This window comes from Diplotaxodon limnothrissa, linkage group LG3 (assembly GCF_057381915.1).
Source record: "Diplotaxodon limnothrissa isolate DT_005_m linkage group LG3, D_limnothrissa_male_GT1.1, whole genome shotgun sequence".
NCBI lineage: Eukaryota > Metazoa > Chordata > Actinopteri > Cichliformes > Cichlidae > Diplotaxodon > Diplotaxodon limnothrissa.
In genome coordinates, this window is record NC_140598.1 from 24,552,134 (window position 1) to 24,572,312 (window position 20,179).

A 20,179-nucleotide genomic window follows, 5' to 3' on the forward strand; every position below is an offset into this window, starting at 1 on the left:
GGATTCAAAAGATTTGTTAAATCATTAAATCCTAGCTACGTTCTCCCCAATAAAGGTTATAAAAGCAGTGAAAATTTAGTTTTTACAGAATAAAATGTGAACAGGCAGGACTGAGGCTCAAAGCCTCAGTGTGTAGCTGTCCATACCTCAACGTTACAAAAGCACAACTACTGTCCACACCCCAACCACACCTCACCTCACAGTAAATGATCATTTCCATTTTAAGCATTTCCAAATAATCATTTTCCATACTGCCAGTATAAATATACACAGTGTACTGCCATCACTACAATATACATGTTTTACACACTCCTTTTGTTGTTGACATTTACAGGCTGTGTGCAAAAGGCCACACTCTTCAAATTCATGCCAACTAATATTTTTATGTCCAGTAGATGTCCTACTAGAGCAAATGAAGCTTTAAGAAGCTTTGCGCTGGGATGAACCAATTGGATGAAACGCTTCAGTGCTTCATGAAGCTTCATCTGCCCATCACTAAGCACAATATGCAAATGTGTGTATACAATGATTATGGCTGCACATGCAATAAAAATGTTAATCTGATGCCAGTAGCTGTGATAAACAGTTTAATGCAATTTAATGATAAAGTTATATCAGAATCATAATCGTGTTTATTGGCCAAGTATATGTGCAGACACATACAGTGAATTTGGTTCCGGTAGATGGTGGCTCTCAAGCACAGCAATGTAAATCTCACACACACACACACACACACACACACACACACACACACACACACACACACACACACACACACACACACACACACACACACACACACACACGTCTATATATACACATTACACATACATACACAAAGCTGTGTAAACCAACTATAAATAACGAATCTAAACTTATATACATAAAATACAGAAATGAATGAGGTGGAATGAATACTACAAAATGTACATAAGGTGCAGCTGCAGTCTGGCAGTGGGAGCAGTGTGACAGGTCAACTGTTAAGAAGGGAGATGGCGAGGGGAAAGAAACTGTTCCTGTGTCGGGTGGTCCTGGTCTGCAGGCTTCTGTACTGTCTGCCAGAGGGCAGCAGATCAAAAAGTCTGTGTGCAGGGTGTGAGGAGTCTGTGATGATTTTCCCTGCCCGTTTCCTGGTTCTTGAGAGGTACAGATCCTGGATGGAGGGCAGGGGGGCGCTGATGATCCTTTCTGCTGCCCGTACAGTCCGCTGCAGTCTGCTCCTGTCCTGTTTAGTGGCTGCTCCATACCAGACTGTGAAGGAGGAGTACAGGACAGACTCAATGACCACAGTGTAGAACTGGATCAGCAGCTCCTGTGGAAGACTGTACTTCCCCAGTTGTCTCAGGAAGTACATCCTCTGCTGGGTCTTTTTGAGGATGGAGTTGATGTTGGTCTCCCACTTCAGGTCCTGGGAGATGGTTGTACCCAGGAACTTGAAGGTCTTCACAGTTGACACAGGGCTGTCTGATATGGTGAGGGGAAGCAGAGTTGAGGGATGTCTCCTGAAGTCCACTGTCATCTCTACAGTCTTAAGAGTGTTCAGCTCCAGATTGTGCTGACTGCACCAGAGTACCAGCCGCTCAACTGCAGACTCATCACCATCTTGAATGAGGCCAATGACAGTGGTGTCATCTGCAAACTTTAGGAGTTTGACAGCCGAGTTCTTGGAGGTGCAGTCGTTAGTGTAGAGGGAGAACAGTAGTGGTGAGAGCACACATCCTTGAGGGGCACCAATACTGAGGGACCAGGTTTCAGAGGTGATCTCCCCCAGCCTCACTTGTTGCTTTCTGTCTGTCAGGAAGCTGGTGATCCACTGACAGGTAGCTGGTGACACGCTGAGCTGGGAGAGTTTGGAGGAAAGAAGTTCAGGCACAATGGTGTTAAAAGCCGAACTAAAGTCCACAAACAGGACCCTGGCATAAGTTCCCGGACGGTCAAGGTGTTGCAGGATGTAATGCAGCCCCATGTTCACTGCATCATCCACCGACCTGTTTGCCCGGTAGGCAAACTGCAGAGGGTCCAGCTGGTGGCCTGTAATGTCTTTCAGATGGGCTAACACCAGTCGTTCGAAGGATTTCATGACCACAGACGTCAAGACGACAGGTCTGTAGTCATTCAGTCCTGTGATGGTGGGTTTCTTGGGAACAGGGATGATGGTGGAGCGTTTGAAGCAGGAGGGAACTTCACACAGCTCCAGGGATCTGTTGAAGATGCGAGTAAAGATGGGAGCCAGCTGTTCAGCACAGGTTTTGAGGCAGGAGGGTGAGACGCCGTCTGGTCCGGGGGCTTTCCTGGGCTTCTGTTTCTGGAATAGTCGGCTCACATCCTGAGTGTGTATTCTGAGTTTCAGGGAGGAGGAAAGGGGGGTGAGAGGTGTGGTGGAGGTCGTTGAGTCTGGATTGGAGAGGGTGGTGGTGTTCCTGCTTTGCTGCGTTAGTCCACTTCTTCACAGTTTTGACTACAGGCTTGGCACGTTTGAGTTTTTGCCTATAAACTGGAATAAGATGGACCATGCAATGATCAGAATGTCCCAAAGCTGCCCGGGGCACAGAGCGATAGGCATATTGTTAATGTACTAAAATAATTCCTTTATTCCCACTGTTAGCAGTGTTTGATTTAGTGTTTTGATAAAAGCCTATTTCTTGTGTGTATATTAGTGCTCAGAAGAACAGACATGTGGTTTAAAGCCTAGACAAAAAAAATCCTCCTCATCAACACTTTTTTGTTTGTCAGGGGACATTTGTTTTGTAATAATTGTTGTTCTTTTGATATGATTTGAAGCAGGCCATAGTTTATTTAACACAGTGGATGGTGCAGCAGAGATACCTGACTCAAAACAGGACACTCTTTCAGGGCCAGTGAATGTCACCTCTCCTCCAGCTACAGGTAGATATGAGCAGCACTTAGATGAATTTTTTGATTTTGCTCTGACAAATATTAACATTTTAGAAATTCAATTTCCTGATCCATTTTTGATCTTTTCTATCACTTTTCCCAATGTACCTGCAATTAATTCCAGATCCTTGTCTCTGTGTCGCTCCATGTACCTGGCCTGTACCACCACAGTCACTCTCTTCACAGTTTCCGCCCTGTGAAAGCTGTTCAAACCCCACCAAGGCTGACCGCTGGAATTGAAGCGATGGGACGAGGCGCGACCTCTCACACCGAACGCAGCATGGTTAACACCTTGGAGATGCTTACAGCTGCTGTGAAGACTCAAACTAACACCATTGAGCGTATGATGGGATACATCAGAGAGGGGCCTGCTCACAATGACACCCTTGAGCGAAAGTTGGATCACATCGCAGAACGGATCGCTGCAGTCGTGGGGTCTCAGAATCAAAAGAATGACAACACCACGGAACAGAAGTTTGATACCATCATGGGGAGGCTCGCGGCTCTCCAACGCGAGATCGAGAGACCAGTGTCAGAGTGCTAAATTCGGAGCTGCTCGCATAAAGGAGAAATCAACAATATTCAACTCTTTTTCATTCAACGAAACAAACCCCTCCGACACAAAAGGGCGGTAGCTCTCATCAAAGCCTTCACTTCCCACTCCATTGCTAGGTGAAGTGGAAGCTGACATAGAACGAACGAAACCCACACTTTTCGGCTTCCTCACCGTGTTGGCCTGCTCCCTGCGCTGTAGTGATGGGCAAGCAGCAACGAGGTGCCCGATTTCATGACAATAAAAACATTTGCGATCTGACATAGGAATAGCAGCAGAACGTGTCTGGCGCTTAGGGGAAACCCTATAACTTCTGACAGGACGAGTTGAGGAAGTGTACTCACGGCGCTCTGTCGAAAGTGCAGCACGATGAGTTAACACAAACTCGTCGGCAAGGACCGCGGCTTTAGATGTTAACCCCACCTTCTGCTCATTAAGATACACCACAATGTTTTCAGGGAGACATGTCTTGAACTCTTCCAGCAGGATCAACTCCTTTAGCTGAGTAAAGTCCTCCGCATGACTGGCAGCCAACCACTTGTCAAATAAGACAGTTTTCTCACGTGCAAATTCCACAAACGTCTGACTATCAAACTTGCGACAGGCACGGCCTCCGGGACTAGTTCATAAGCCCGCAAAATAGTGGATTTGACAACCTCATAATCCAAGCTGTCAGCAATAGAAAGACTCGCAATGACCTCCTGCGCTCTTCCTATTAATTTGCATTGCAGCAACAGACTCCAGACGTCCTTTGGCCATTTTAAAGTGGTTGCGATGCGCTCAAAAGCAGTGAAATATGAGTCAACCTCTCCTTCCCTAAAAGGAGGTACCAAAACAATCTGTTTGCTAGCGTTAAACTGGTCTATGGTTGGAGTGTCGGGGAGTGTACTTACAGGAACGGGAGCAGCGTCACTCGCTCGAGAACGATCAAGCTCCATAGCTCGAATGCGGAGATGCATGAGCTCGACTTCCTTAGCCTTAGCCGCCAGCTCCACCTCCTTCAAGCGAAGGGCAAGCCTGAGATCCTCCGTCACCAAACCCGCCCCAACCTGGCCAGCCGGGTCAAATTCAGGAGACTGAACGGCGACAGGAGCTTCCGCCCCCGATGGCATCCGCCCCTTGGAAGGCTTCGGGACGGCCCCAGCAGCTTCCGCCCCCACTGCCGTCTCCAAACTCCCAGACCCACTTGGCGAGGTTTTCTGCCCCCCAAACACTCCCCTGTCCACCAGTCTCTCCACCAAACATTGTTTAATATCCGCCTTCTTAGCATTCAACGGAACATCCACCCTGAATAAATTAGCCACTACCAACAAATCTGCTTTTGTGCACCGCTCCAACTTTTCAATGGAGGGATGTTGTGCAAAATCATCCATGTCAAACGACATCACGAGCAAAGCAAAAAAGGAAAACACAACTCCGCAGACACCCAACCGCATCCGCGCACTCCAGAGCCGCAAAACTCGCGCACAACGTTTCCCCCCACCACAAACGCAAAAAGGAAACGAACCAATCACACGAACGAAAAGGGACAAGCCCCCATTTATGTTACGCCCCTAGTCTAGGCGTGTAGGGACAGACATAAGGTTGGAGGAGAGAGAGACAAATCCCCGCCCTGTTTCCCAAGCCAAACATCCAAACCAGTTGTGAGTAAAGAAAGGTGATTTTATTTAAGGACAAGAAGCATAGCTCCAGGGTGAGCCAAGGCCAAAATAATAAACAAAACCAACTAAGTCCCACCAGAAAAGACTAACTAAACCCTAGGAAAGAAAAAGAACAAACAAATGACAGAGCTATCCCTCGCTCCCTGACCAAGAAAAACAGGAGAAAACGATTCCAAAAGAAAAGGCAGCTCACCCCTTCCGCTTCAGCCCACGAGTGCCTAAGCTCTCAACTAATGCACTAGGAGCGGCTTTCACAATTCACACTCCCACAAATACACAAGATAAGCACAGGCTGGGAAAACCAGGGTCAGGAATGCAACGGCTGTCAGGCTACTCGCTCGTTCCACACTCTCTCTCTCTCTTCCCCTGGAGCTGTCAGAGCGGCTTTTTGAATGTGGTCACCTGTTCCATGGTCCAATCAGCTGCTCACTACTCTTCATTAGGGGAGGGACCTGTAAAGAGTCTTAAACACAGTAAAGAGACACAGAACAAACAGCCCACACAGTGTTCTTATGGCCACAGCCGTAACAACACCACGGCGCCAGCTGCTCAGGCCCAAGGCTGGAGCCCATCCTAACAGCTCCCTGATAACGACTGTGCGATGACTATTCTTCCCATCCCATGCAAGGCCACCTGGGTTGGCTGGCAGACTGTTTACTTAGCCTGATAGAGCGAAGGACACTGTCTCAGCTGGACTCTGGACACGCACACACATACACTTACACTGATAAGCACGCACTCATCCCCCTCCCTTTCCAAACGCCTTCGATGCTTGTTTCCTGTGGGGGAAGACGGCGGGTCTGTGTGCCGCGCTGAAATGGTAGCGCTGTGTAGGACGACTGCTGTGTTACCCCCCACCCCTCTATCCAACCCCTGTGGCTTGTCACGTGCTCTAATGTTGTGATGTGGACATTAATGTGCTCTCTGTGCAGAGGAGGTTTTTTTTTTATTCCTGTTCTCATGCTGTCCTCCCATAGGTGCCCAGCATGAGAAGAGGTCTCTTTTTTTCCTCTTGTACTTTTCCCATTGTTGTGTAATTTTTTCAGTGTTTTCTCTGTAACGCTGCCGATCTCCGACTGTATTCCCATGTGATGTCTTTGTTGTGTGTGTAAGTCGGGGGGAGGAGGGGGGGGGGGTCCTATTCCTCTGTGGGGAAACCTGCATATGGCCAATAAAGCATTCATTCAATTCAATTCAATAAGTGCACAGGGAACCAGGTTTGCTTGAGCCCAGGTCCCTGACAGTACCCTGCATGCTGGACGCTGTGCCGTACATCGACATGCAGGACCCTCCGTTGTGCTGACTTCCTGCTCGGGCAGAGCGGGTCCCTCCGGCGTCATTGCAGCTGCAGACGATTGAACAGATGGTAATGGTGGTGTAGACGACGGGACCGGCGTACCAGGCTGTGAATTTACCAGCTGTCCGGGCCGGTGAGCAGCCTTGATTGGAGGGAGGAGGTGGAGTTAATTAAGAAATGTGTAATACCCAAGGGGAAACCACAAAGCCACTTTCCCACAACGTGATGAACCTCTTCCCCGGGCATCTCCAGATAAATAAAATAGCTGCGGCTAAATAAATATTTACATGTAAACCAAATGAATGGCCTTTTTTATGTCTGTTTTTGTGATGTACCAAGATCTGAAAGTTTTATTTATTTATTTTAATGAGAAACTGAAGTATAGCAGAAAGCTTTGTGAGCTTCTCCTGGTAATATCCTAGTAATAGTAATAGTAAAAACTAAATTTTAAAGTGTCTTAATACATGCTCAATCAAGCAGTTAAGTAAATCTCCAAAAGCTGATTCTGTTCATCTGGATGTAACGTTTTCAGTGGGAGAAACATTTTGTCACTCATCCATGTGACTTCTTCAGTCTCAGTTGACTGCAGGATTCCCCAATCTTATAAACAGTACATTTGCATAATGACTGAAACCAGCCCACTGAAGTAACAATGATCTGGGAGGTCAGTTCCTTGATCATTAATATACAAATTCTCATGACCATTGAGAACAACCACTGACCAAAGCCCACTGACCAAAGCACACTGATCAATGGCCATGAGTACCATTCACAGAGAGTTGAAAGCCATTCCCCAACTCTCTGTGAATCGATGACACAAGGATCCAGGCCCACACAGACGGTGCGTAAATCATGGGAGGCCACATCACGGACAGGAACAGAGACACAGATGGGCGGTTTAGACAGGAATAGGATAGGAATCCGTGGGAGGAAGTTGTATCCCCATCTACAAGACCACACAAAGGAGGTATATGCTCTCTGCACTGGTATGTCATCCTTTAGGAGACACAGATGGGCCGTTTAGACAGGAATAGGATAGGAATCCATGGGAGGAAGTTGTATCCCCATCTACAAGACCGCACAAAGGAGGTATATGCTCTCTGCACTGGTATGTCATCCTTTAGGAGACACAGATGGGCTTTTTAGACAGGAATAGGATAGGAATCCGTGGGAGGACGTTGTATCCCCGTCTACAAGACCACGCAAAGGAGGTATATGCTCTCTTCACTGGTATGTCATCCTTTAGGTTTATCACCATTTTCAGATCAGAATTACAACCAATATTGTTCCCATCCCACTCAAAGACCCTGCACTCATCAAACAACATTCTCTGGACAATCTCTTTTTGTTCCTCTTCCAAATGATCAAGATTCACTGGCGGATACCACAACATTGGGACAGGTCCAGCTGACTCCACCATTATCTTGCGAACTGTTATTGCAGGTGGGCACTCGCTTGAGGCCTCAACTTCCACAATACGTTCAACTGGCTGTAAGGTGCCCAGGGCCATCTTGCTTGTCAAGGTCATATCATGTTTGGTGTCATTACTTAGAGCAATGGTGATGTATGGGTTAGCTGGATTCTGTATTTCAACTAACCCCGTCAAGACATCAAACCGCTTTAGGGCCTGGTTGCCCTCATCATCCTCAAACAGCACTAAACAATCAAGCGGATTCATGGTTGATGGAACGGGGCACATTAACCAGGTGACCTGTTCAGGAGGGATAATCACATCCCTTTCAACTGTTCTCAAGTACCCTTGTGTAATGTTTGGCTCTACTGTCTGAATGAAGCTTCTGACCACCTCACCATTCTCAGGGGGAAGACAGATGGCATTACACAGCAAGGTAACAAGAGTAGGTATCAACTGCTCTAGTTGCTCCTCAACGATCTGTTCCAAGACATTGAAACCGATCAATGGTTTGTCCACAGGCAAGGTACTGACGAGGACCGGAATACTGACGGAGAGGCTGGGGTCTTCACTCCCCGGTAAGTTGATCATGATGGGTACCCAGCAATCAAATGATATGGTTTCCCCGTTGACTGCGCAAACTTTCAACTCATCAATTTCCTTGATGATTTCAGATAGAGGTTGCATGACTAAGTCAGGCAAGTATCAGTCTTTCCAATGTTTACTTATGATGCAAACTTGAGCACATGTGTCAAGTACTGCTTTCACTGCTAAGCCATTCAAATTGCAATGTATGAGAGCTTTCTTACTGATTAGCTTAGCAACTGCCCCACATTTAGTGTGGGGTGCCATAACACCAGACGTAGCGAGTGCCTCACCCTGCTGCTGGTTAACTACTTCTGATGTGACTGGCAAGGGGAGACTTGGTTTGCTACTGTTAAGGTTAGGTTGGGTCCCATATGAAGAGGACCCACTGCTTCAACCCTGTCACCCGGTAGAGAAACTGCTGTGGTGTCTCACTTTCATCTTTTCTGGCACACATTAATTCTTGAAAGAGTTCTGTACTATTTTTCTCTCTCAGGTGGGCATGGAGAAACCCCTTCAGTTCAAGTACAGTCAAATAGTCTTTATTGATTAACATATCTTTAAAAGTTCCAGGCCTTAATATCCTGAGCACTCCACGAACTATCTCTGCATCAGGGAAGCCTTCTCTGCGTCGACCTCTTGCTGACCCAGGCCCGCTGGACCCACCGTCTTAGCAACCATGGATCAGTCTCGGCTCCAACTTTCAGCTCGCATCAGCTCCCGTCCTGGTCCCAGATGTCATTTTTGGATCAGTCTCAACTGCAAAGTGTCGACAATCCTGGACGAGCCCCCAAGATTTGTTACGGGTCCCAAGGATGAAGACCATGATGACAAATATGTTACCTGTAAAAGCAGGTGAAGAGCGGAGTAAGGAAGACACCATGTGTCTCTGTATTCCTCCAGATTGTGTCTGAGTCTGATTTATTTTACACAAACAAATGCTATATAAACACTACCATGAGCTTTCAATATATAATTCAGCAGGTTCCTCATTCACATCAATTACATTTACTTATTTCACATCCTCAGTGAAATATACTCTCTTTACTGGTTCATTTTCTCTAATTAACATCTTCTTTCATAACAGTTACTTTCCTTATTCATATCAATAAACACATCACATTGTCTTCTACAGGGTCTTACTGGCTAAACAGTTCAATAACAGTGTCAGTTTTGGCCGGCGGTCATAGGTTCTGTCCAATAGTATGACGCAAGACTGGAGTAAAAGACATCCATGGATTGGCACTTTATTAATGAAGGAACATGATAGGAGCACAAGAACACTAACTATAACTAAACAAAATGGCTTCCTTTTGGGGTGGCTGTAGCTCAGGTGGCAGAGCAGGTCAGCCAGTAATCAGAAGGTTGGTGGTTCGATCCCAGGCTGCCTCCTGGCTGCATGCCAAATATCCTTGGGCAAGATACTAACTCCATGTTTCCCTACTGGTGGTGGTCAGAGGGCCTGGTGGCGCCTGTGTCCGGCAGCCTCGCCTCTGTCAGTGCGCCCCAGGGCAGCTGTGGCTACAATGTAGCTTGCCATCGCCAGTGTGTGAATGTGTGTGTGAATGGGTGAATGACTGAATGTAGTGTAAAGCGCTTTGGGGTCCTATGGACTAGAAAAGCGCTATATAAATGCAGGCCATTTACCACTTTTGTACTCTTCCGGAATAGCCCAAGTATGGGGGTTAACTAATCAAAATGAAAACATAACCCTCCACACACACAAACATGCAATAACATTAAAGCACATCACAAACATATTCATATTTCCAACACGTACTATAAACAAACCAATAACATAAGCTTCACCCATTACTATATAAATTAAAACCCTCTTTATCCATACTCCCTAACCTGGCACACTGGTCTGCTCCAAGAGCCCTTAAACAGGTGATTAAGCTGCTTTCACTCTTATGCTCCACATCCTGCAAGAAGCAACCAGGACAGGTGAGTACCTTATTTAGGTTACTCACAAATGATTAACTGTAAACAGCTTTAACCTTGGCTCTTCTCTGACACAGGTAGGATGGCCAGTCCCACTGTCTCTTCACCTTTTAAAGCTGTCATTTTAGTTGTATGTCACATAAACCCAATAAAAGACTCCATAAGAACTCAAGTGTTTTTTCTTTATTACACTATTTTAAATTCCCAATCCAACAATTAATCACTAACAATACCAACCAGATAATGGAACCCCTGGTCTCCATTAAAAGCAGCAAAACAGTAAATATATGACATGGGATGGATACCGGTATCCGGTGCCATCATGGCACCGTTTCTGACATAAACGGTAGTAACCAGACAGAAAAGCAGCGCACATTTCGGTGCTTTATTTCGGTGCTTTTTTTTCCTGAGCTGTGATACACTTTAGATTCTAGCCAATCATTTTATGTTTCCGAGGATAGTAGGCGGGTCCAGGTACGTACGTTCTTTTAGATCAGAGCTACAGATTAAAAATGCCCAAGGCGAAGTGGTCAAAAGTCTGGCTGTACTTCACAGCAAAAGATGCAAACTCAGCAGCCTGCTACAAGTGCTTTAATCAGATACTGCAATACTGTCAAAGGAGGTAACACCTCAAATCTGATGAAACGCCTGGTGACGCATAGCGTTTTTTTAAAAGCCGAGAAATGCGCCGTATTTGATAGCTTGCTGAGACCTCACACCGTGTACATCTACTGCAGGTTTGGTGCCTGTTATCGGACCCGGAATTAGCAACATCCCCCAAAAACACGAAGAGTAGAGTCCTGGCCCCTAGCCCTGCCAGTGTAGCAGAAATGATGACGGACGAAGATGGCAGCAGCAGCCGTTCTTCTCTGCGTGAGTAGCTTAATGTTGTTCGTGTGTAATTCACGTTGAGTACGCTATCCATGTTATTACATTAATGCATGTAATGTGAACTAGCAAACATCATCATCATCATGAGTATAATTCCCTGGAAGCACAGGCAGACGCAAGTGGTTTTCTGTCACTGGTTTATTTGAAGACTTCTCTCCAAAGCTACCGTGAAAACTATACAGCATTAACAAAATAAAACTCGGCGTAAGACACAGCACTAAAAATAACACTGTACAACAAACACGATTGTGAGGAGAAAGTTGTTGGAAGGCAAAGAAACTTACAACTCAGATATCTATTTTTTACATGCGCACGGGCGGTCACTGCTCAACCGATGTGACACAGAAAAACCGCCCAGGGCATTCAGAACATCCTTTATTTACACTTAAAGCAAGTTTCCACAGCAGTAGGAGTGGCATGTATGGAACTGATAATTTTTCCTTAGAAGGAGAAAACCTTTCGCTTATCTGCTGAAAAAGGAGGTAACTTTGTATGTATAGAAATTCAGACATTCCCATAAAAGGAGGGGGAGAGAGAGAGAGAGAGCCAGCTTGTCTGTTAAAACAGGAGGTATGGTATCGTATGTCACCGCATTCCTCTACACATATGGCTTCAATCTCTCTTCCTGTGTTGGTTCCAATTCACAAGCTCTTCTTCCTTTAAATGAAGCTACAACTAAGCATAATCACAAAACTAAAAAATCTCTCATCAACGATAAATCAATAAATACCTCGTTGGCTGCATGCTGCAAAAAGGGAATTAGCTGCCATTCTTCTGAGGTTTCCTTTAACCGTTTAACTGTGTGGTACCTCACAGGGGTACCACAACAACATCATCCAGGTAGAAAACAGCATATGCAATTTGAGGAAGCAGCTACCGCTCCATGAGGTGCTAAAAAATGGCCGAGGCTTCAAATAAGCCAAACGGAAGTGTGACGAATTGGTACGAACCATACAGAGTGGAGAAGGCCGTTTTTGTCTTTGGACTCTGCAGACAAGGGAATCTGCCAGTAAGCGTTGGTTAAATCCAGCATCATAAAATAAGACAAGCAGTGCTTAACCAGTCCAGGTCAACTCAGGCATTGGACAAGCATCAAACCATGAGACCTTGTTCACTTTCTGATAATCATCACCAATGTTCCCTCTAAACTGCGCGTGTGCTCAATTGCGCACTGCTGGCACGGTCTCTGTGCAGAAAAAATCCGTGTTGCACATAAAATAAAATTCTAGTAAATAATAAAATTAGAGTAAATACGTTAACAATTCTGTTTTGCAGTGTTAGTCAGTAAGTGACTGGCTGCTCCAGTATGGGATTAGAACAATGGCACCTCATCCCATAGTCCAGCCAATCACGTGATTCAAATTCGTATATGCGCAGCTAATCAACGTCGTTGACAGGCTATGACAGCGTCCTTATGTGCCGAAACCGGTGTTTTAGCGAGCAAAGTGGTGTGACTAATGTGGAATGAAGCCACGTTAATGACAACGTGTACAACCATTGGAGATGTGAGCAGGACAGATGGAACAAGTGACGTAAAAAGAGTGGACTTTATACCAGTTTTCAAATTGTGTTGATAGGCCACATAAAAAACAGAGTTGTGATTAAAAAAAAATCCAATGTTTGGTTTTCTTCCAGAATATTGTTGTTTATATTTACTGGGGGAAGAAATGGTAAAAACGTCATTTTATAAAGCACTCTCCGCCTGTGAGCAAAGACAAAACCAAAACACCCCACCCTTTCCCATTGGTCAAAAAATGTACCATGCCGACCAATCAAAACATGGCATTTGGTTGTTAAGAAACGGAAGTTGTTAAGAAGAGGAAAATTTAGGAGTGACGGCAGTGTTTTGAGATGTGAGAGATTTGCAACGTTTAGCGCAAATCTTGTATAGTTAGTGTGTAGTGTAGTCAATAGTTTTGTTGTGTGTGTCAGAACAATGAGGCGGCTGCTAAATGTTACAGGAGTGATACATCTGTTGTCAGGCCTGCAGGTATCAGGCTTTTGATGTTCTCCTTTATCTCATAGTGGACAGAAATTATTTTTTGGAGAGGCACAAATAATTTGTGTGGCATCAGATTTGATGCAGAACACCTGATTGTTCTGTAAATAGTTTGAAATGTTTGTTTAAAAAAAATCCCTTAGCAGCATTTTTAGGTAAACAGCTGCAAAAATCTTTGTTGTTTGCAATACTCAGTAACTTTTTTGAAGAAGTAACTATATAATTAATTGCCCAGCATTGGTCTTTATATATTGTATTTTGCAGAGAGAGTTACAAAGTTTCAAAGTGGTGCTCCATGAGAGTCCTGTAGACGAGCAGCAGCACGATCCTGCATTGCAACTGCAAACCGCTGTTGCAATGCAGGAACATCTGCTTTATTGGAATGTGTGAGATGTTAACTACAATGACTCTTAAAAACACTGTCTCAAAGCTTCATGCCAACAGCATGTTTTTAAGAAAAATCAAACATATTTTCCTTCAAGATCATTTTTAGAGTTTTTAATTAGCTGCAGGATCCTTCTTCAGTGTGAGTTGAGAACAGCCAAGTCGCCTCCTGTGATAAACCTCCACATGTACCACTGAAAACAGTTAAATTAGTTTGAATCGGAAATAATGGGTCAAACTACTTGTTCTGAGACCATTTCTTTATTTTTCCACACCAAACTGTTTAATAAGATAAACTCTACACAGACTTCATCAAATATAACTAACACTTTAACAGTATCAGGATTTCATAATACAAACTTCAAATCAACAAGAAAACAGCTGCAGAACATGTGGATCAAAATTCATTAAAAAAACAATATGTGGACTTCAAGGACTAAATACACTAAAGTGAAAGGAGGAGCAAAAAATAGAGGTTTAACAGAATTAGAATTACTGTTATTGTCGGGCTATAAGCCGCTACTTTTTGCACAAGCTTTGAACCCTGCGGCTTTTAGTCAGGTGCGGCTTTTCTATGGATTATCCATGATTTTTGTCATATCGTAAGACGATTTGTTTTGTTTGTTCCGCTGTTGTACGGCACTACGTTGCCTGGCGGAAGGGCATGTGATCAGACACACAGTATCAGGTTCAAGAGTGGTATGTTGGTCACATGTCCATCCGCCAGGCAACATAGTGCCGTACAAGTAGCGTGAAAAACAAACTTCAAAGTAGCGCTACACGTTCAGCGGGAGTCGTGGGTGATGTGCGGCAATAAACTTGCGAAAAGCAAGTTATGCTCAACTCCACCGGTGGAATCTGACAGCGTGGAAAAGTGTGAAAACATCCATGATCACCAACGGATTTCGAAGGGCTGGACTGCTGCATGATGGAGAGGAGGACACCACGGCCCTTCTGAGGGTGTTCGACTCTGACACTGACAACGAGGATTTGTTTAGTTTTGAAAGTGACAACGAAGGAAAGGAGCTGAGAGTGGATGATGAAGCCATCCTGAGCCTGTTCATTTCCGACACTGGAGAAGAGGACTTTGGTGGTTTTAGTGCGCAGGAAGATGGTGGTGAATGACTGACTTTTCTTCTTGTTAAAGCCGTTCCTGACAATTCCCTTTGTGCATATTCTCTTACATATGATAAGTCAACATTGAAACACCTGCGGCTTTTAGTCAGGTGCGGCTAATGTATGTACAAAACAGGATTTTCCCCTGATTTTAGCTTGTGCAGCTAATATTCAGGTGCGCTTTGTAGTCCAGGAAATACGGTAAGTAAAAGTAGTCACCTGTGATCTTTAAAATGGTTCTGATGTGTGCTGCTGTTTTTAACTTTCAACATTTCTTTGCTGCCACTGTGAATAAGATTGTGTTCTTTGCTTAATTGAATAAAGGTTACACAGCCTCACTGGTTCATCTTCTGGTACAAACTGGTATTACATGGAAGTACAGCCCAAAACCAGTTCAGCTTGAGTTTCTTTTTTTTCTGGACATAAAGTCACGGCAGGTGTTTTTTCAAAGCTGGTGGACAGATTTAGTTCATTTGTGAGGTTTTAAGAGAAACTGCTGTGAAAATATTTGTAGTTTGGGAGAAAATGATTTAAGAGAAGATTTTACCTCAGCAAAAGATTAAATATGAATGAAGGATTGAAATTGCATATGCATATCTATACATGCAGCTTCCTAAATGTAACATTCAGAATTATTCACTGCAGCTCCAGAAATCAGAGCTACCTCATCAGATCCAAGTGTGGCATCAGCTGACACTCTTTACAGGAGATTCCATCTGAACTCTGTGGAGCCTGATCTCAAGGTTTTTAAGTCTGAGCCTGAAACCAGAAGAGGATCTTTCTCTCTCTTCAGATTCATTGTGATCCAGTGATTTCAGTCCTGCATGATCAGGCTGGTGTTTGCACAGAGCAGATAATGAAGTGAAGGTTTTTGCACATTGGTAACAGTGAAACAGTTTATTTACAGTGTGAAATCGTTTGTGTTCGGAGTATGAACTGAGATTCCTGAAGCTCTTGTCACACTGGTCACAGCTGAAGTTCACTTCCATGTGTGTACGTTCATGTTTGTTACTATGACCTGATTGTGAGAAGCTTTTGTCACAGTGTCTGCACTTGTATGGTCTCCCTCCTGCAGTGGTGAAGGATGACCCACACTGGTCACAGATGTGCTTTTTGACCACACTGTGGAAGAGGTCATGTATTTTTATAGTATTTGGTGTGTGGAAGCCTCTCCCACATTCTTTGCAGTAGTTCATTTTGGCACACGTTGATGTGCTTTTAGGTCCCGTTCGTGATTGGAGGTTTTTCCACAAAGGTCAAAGAGAAACGCTTTCCCATGTTCTTTGCTCCACTCCTAAACAAAGACACTGTAAATCAGGGAATACCTTCAATGTTTTTATCCTGAACGTCGCCTGAAACAAAGAGCATCTCTGCCAACGTCCAATTACATTTTACTGTTTACATTACAACACTCAGTTTACTGAGTGAAAATAAGTCGTCATTTTTCAAAACAGTTCATTCAGTATAACTCCATAAGTTTACTGATCATATTTGTTCCAAACAATCAGGTTAAAATTACAAGATAAAAAATCAATACATCCTCACAGTAACTGCACTTCTAGAGTTACTTTCTGGTGTGGATCTGTTGGTGGCTTTTCAGCTGATTTGGAGCTTTAAAAGTCTTCTCACACAGGTCACATTTATAAGGTCTCTCCTCAGTGTGTTGTTGTAACTGTGCATCTGTTGCAAACAGTTTCCCACACTGATCACAGCAGGAAACATCAATTCCAGTGTGAATCCGTAGGTGAATATTCTGGTACTGTTTGTCACTGAAACTTTTTCCACAAAAGTCGCAGCTGTATGCGTTAATTCCAGAGTGGGTAACTAGATGCCTCTGTAAGTCGCTATTTAGAGCAAAAGCCTTACCACACAACTCACAGTTGTGTCCTTTAAATCCACTGTGGATGAGTTGGTGTTTTTTTAAGCTTCCAGCCTGGGTAAAAGACTTTCCACACAACTCACAGTTGTAAGGTTTAAATCCACTGTGGATGAGTTGGTGTCTTTTTAAGTTTCCACCGTCGGTAAAAGACTTTCCACACAAGTCACAGCTGTAAGGTTTAACTCCACTGTGGATGAGTTGGTGTGTTTTTAAGTTTACAGCCTGGGTAAAAGACTTTCCACACAACTCACAGCTGTAAGGTTTAAATCCACTGTGGATGAGTTGGTGTCTTTTTAAGTTTCCACCCCCGGTAAAAGACTTTCCACACAAGTCACAGCTGTACGGGTTAACTCCACTGTGGATGAGTTGGTGTCTTTTTAAGCTTACAGCCTGGGTAAAAGACTTTCCACAGAAGTCACAGCTGTAAGGTTTAACTCCACTGTGGATGAGTTGGTGTTTTTTCAAGTGTCCAGCCAGGGTAAAAGACTTTCCACACGAGTCACAGCTGTAAGGTTTAACTCCACTGTGGATGACTTGGTGTCTTTTTAAGTCTCCAGCCTGGGTAAAAGACTTTCCACAGAAGTCACAGCTGTAAGGTTTAACTCCAGTGTGGATGAGTTGGTGTCTTTTTAAGTTTCCACCCCCGGTAAAAGACTTTCCACACAAGTAACAGCTGTAAGGTTTAACTCCACTGTGGATGAGTTGGTGTCTTTTTAAGTCTCCAGCCTGGGTAAAATACTTCCCACACTCATCACAGCTGTAGGTTTTCTCTCCTTTTCTTCTGTGAGGTTTGTCGGCCTCCTGAGAGCGCTGACTTCTCGCTCCATGTTGGTCCTGCAGTGACAGAGATACAAACAGAGGCAGTGAGTGAAATGCAGTCGTGGAACAAACTGAAACTCCCTCCATTAGTGGAATCAAACATGTCAACAAACACATTGTTGGTGTGTTTCCACCACCTTCTGGTGACAGTATCACATTACAATGATATGCTACAATGAGAGTTGTAATGAAAATGACATTATTGAAGAAATATTGATCAGCAGAGAAAATCCTTTACGCATAAGAAATTTCAAGTTCAACTGATGATATTGTTGTTTCAAGGTGTGCTTATAAAATATGATCTTTGTATTTTCTTGTAACTTCTGTGGTTTTCGGTTGTGAATGTAGATTCTGTATATATGGAGGAGCCCAGGATGCAAAAGATAAAGCTGCTGTTAACATGTTTTTAAAAACACACCAGCTGTGCACACAGTTGGAGCAATATTGTAACTAGGGATGCAACGATACCCATTTTTCCAAACCGATACGATACCGATACTTGGATCTGAGTACTTGCAGATATTGAGTACAAAAACCGATACTTCAACCACACACAAGTTAAACTTAACCAGTAGTAAAGAAACGACCCCAGACAACTCTTTAACACAAACGAAACGTTTACTGAACACATCACAACGCATCCCTTTTTAAACTCAAATAATATTCCAATTCCTTAACCAAATGAAATACACTGTACTGTATAAATGAAATAATTCCCTTTCAAATTATATTACACAACCCAACTTATGTTATCACCTTTTGGTAAGTGACTCACTAATATACACTCCAAAACACGTTATATAAATCCACTAAACACACAATATTCACACATGGGCCTCACACACACTCACATTCACACTTGTTGCAGGCCTGTTTCTGCTCACGCCAGATGATGGAGAAAAATCCTCTTCTCCCCAGTAAGAGCACAAAAGTCTGACTTACAGTTCCGTTGCTCGGTAGGTCACCGTTCACCAGTCCCACACTAAATCCACTCCACGGTGGTGCGACCGTTGAAACAAAAAGTCACTTCACCCACACTCTGTTGCGAAGCTCTCACACGGTTAGCTTTCTAGTCACACACTCTTTTGTGCTAGTTAACCTCAGTAAAACTAGCCGAGTCTCTCACTTTGGTTCAGCTAACCTCGTGCATCTCTCTATGCCGTTCTCTTCTCCTCCTCCATTGCAACAGATACACAGGTCCCGTTTTATGCTACCTTCACGGGCCTCCAGAAAATTACAACTCTGAACAATATTTAAACTCCATTCAGAGTTACATACCATAAAATAATACTTTATGATTAACATAACAGTTTGATTGCTCTAATTACCTGTATTTACCTTGTGACATATTACAGGGCAAATTACATTCTGGGTACAGTTACATCACATAACATCAACTGTGAACACCTTATGTTACCGTGGCGTTTAAGTCCATGGGAATTATGAGTATCTACTCCCAAATTCCCATCCGGGCTATATTATTATCGGTTCATGGTATCGCTTAACTTTTACAAGTATGAGTACACACACATTTTACAGTATCGGCCCCGATACCCAATACCAGTATCGGTGCATCCCTAATTGTAACTGTGATATTTTTCTCACCTTTTGTGTTGAAGTCATTGATTGTTTCCTCTGTAGTGGCTGAGCTGAGTCCAAATGGATAAAATTGTTCCTCCGTTGCACCACCAGACTCTTCTCCTCCTGTTAATCACCTGGGGGACACACACACACAGCAGGATTTGTAAAAAGAGTTTTGATAAACACAATGCTGGACAGCAATGCTGTCATGTACACAAATACAGTGGGGCAAAAAAGTATTTACCGTATTTTCACGACCATAAGGCGCACTTAAAAGTCTTAGATTTTCTTCAAAAAGTACGGCGCGCCCTATAGCGCAGTGCGCCCTTTGTGTTGTAAGGAGGACGTAGTAGAGAACACCATGAGAACGCTAAAGGGTGAAGTGTGTGCGTTGACTTTATTGCACATACCTGTATAAAAGAACAGGCATGTGCGTTATGCAGGACACCGTTGTTTTAACAACCCTGAAAATGGCAAAGAGACACGCTTATGAAGCACAGTTTAAACTGAAGGCCATCAGCTACGCGGAGGAACATGGAAATCGAGCAGCGGCGAGAGAATTTAAGATTAATGAATCGATGGGTCGCAAGTGGAGGAAGCTGGAAAACAAGCTCCGACAGGTCAAGAATACGCAGCTGAGTTTCCGCGGACATAAGGCGATCATCGAGCAAAGAACGAGCGGGAGAAGCTTTTCGACGGTCACCATTCGGCTAAAAGCAGTTTCACTTTCACTTTTTATGAAACGGTGCCATTTTTCCATCTGGACCAGGACTACGGTAGCGCAGCAACTTCCAGCGGATTATAAGGAAAAGCTGGCCATCGTCCGCTCCTACTGCAGCAAACACATCGGCGACAAACACATCCAGCGATGGATGATCGATGGAGACCACAGTTTCACCAAGAGTGGAAGGCAGCGCCGGGCGAGTTACGCCACAATTTGCCAATGGATTGTAGATGCTTGGGCTAAGATGGCTGCTGGCACTGTTGTTCGAGCTTTCGCAAAAGCCGGCATCATTTCCGAGGAGCCGCACGGCACGGAAAGTAAACCTGGCATGTTTGATGGCGATTTAGCGCAGCTGTTCAATTCAGACACAGAGGATGAGGACTTCGATGGGTTTGATTGATGATAAAAATGTGAGTACCAAACTTTGTTTTGCTCCTGCT

The 20,179-nt window shown here is 44.2% G+C and overlaps 1 protein-coding gene across 1 annotated transcript; it reads right to left on the reverse strand.

Moving 5' to 3' along the window:
- Positions 1-16,300: 16,300 nt before the first annotated feature.
- On the reverse strand, positions 16,301-19,057 carry LOC146635068 (uncharacterized). The gene is made up of 2 exons (XM_085344920.1): positions 19,040-19,057; positions 16,301-17,449 (listed from the first exon to the last, which is right to left on the reverse strand). Exons 1-2 carry the CDS (start codon positions 19,055-19,057, stop codon positions 16,301-16,303), a joined length of 1,167 nt encoding a protein of 388 aa, XP_085201046.1.
- Positions 19,058-20,179: the final 1,122 nt, after the last annotated feature.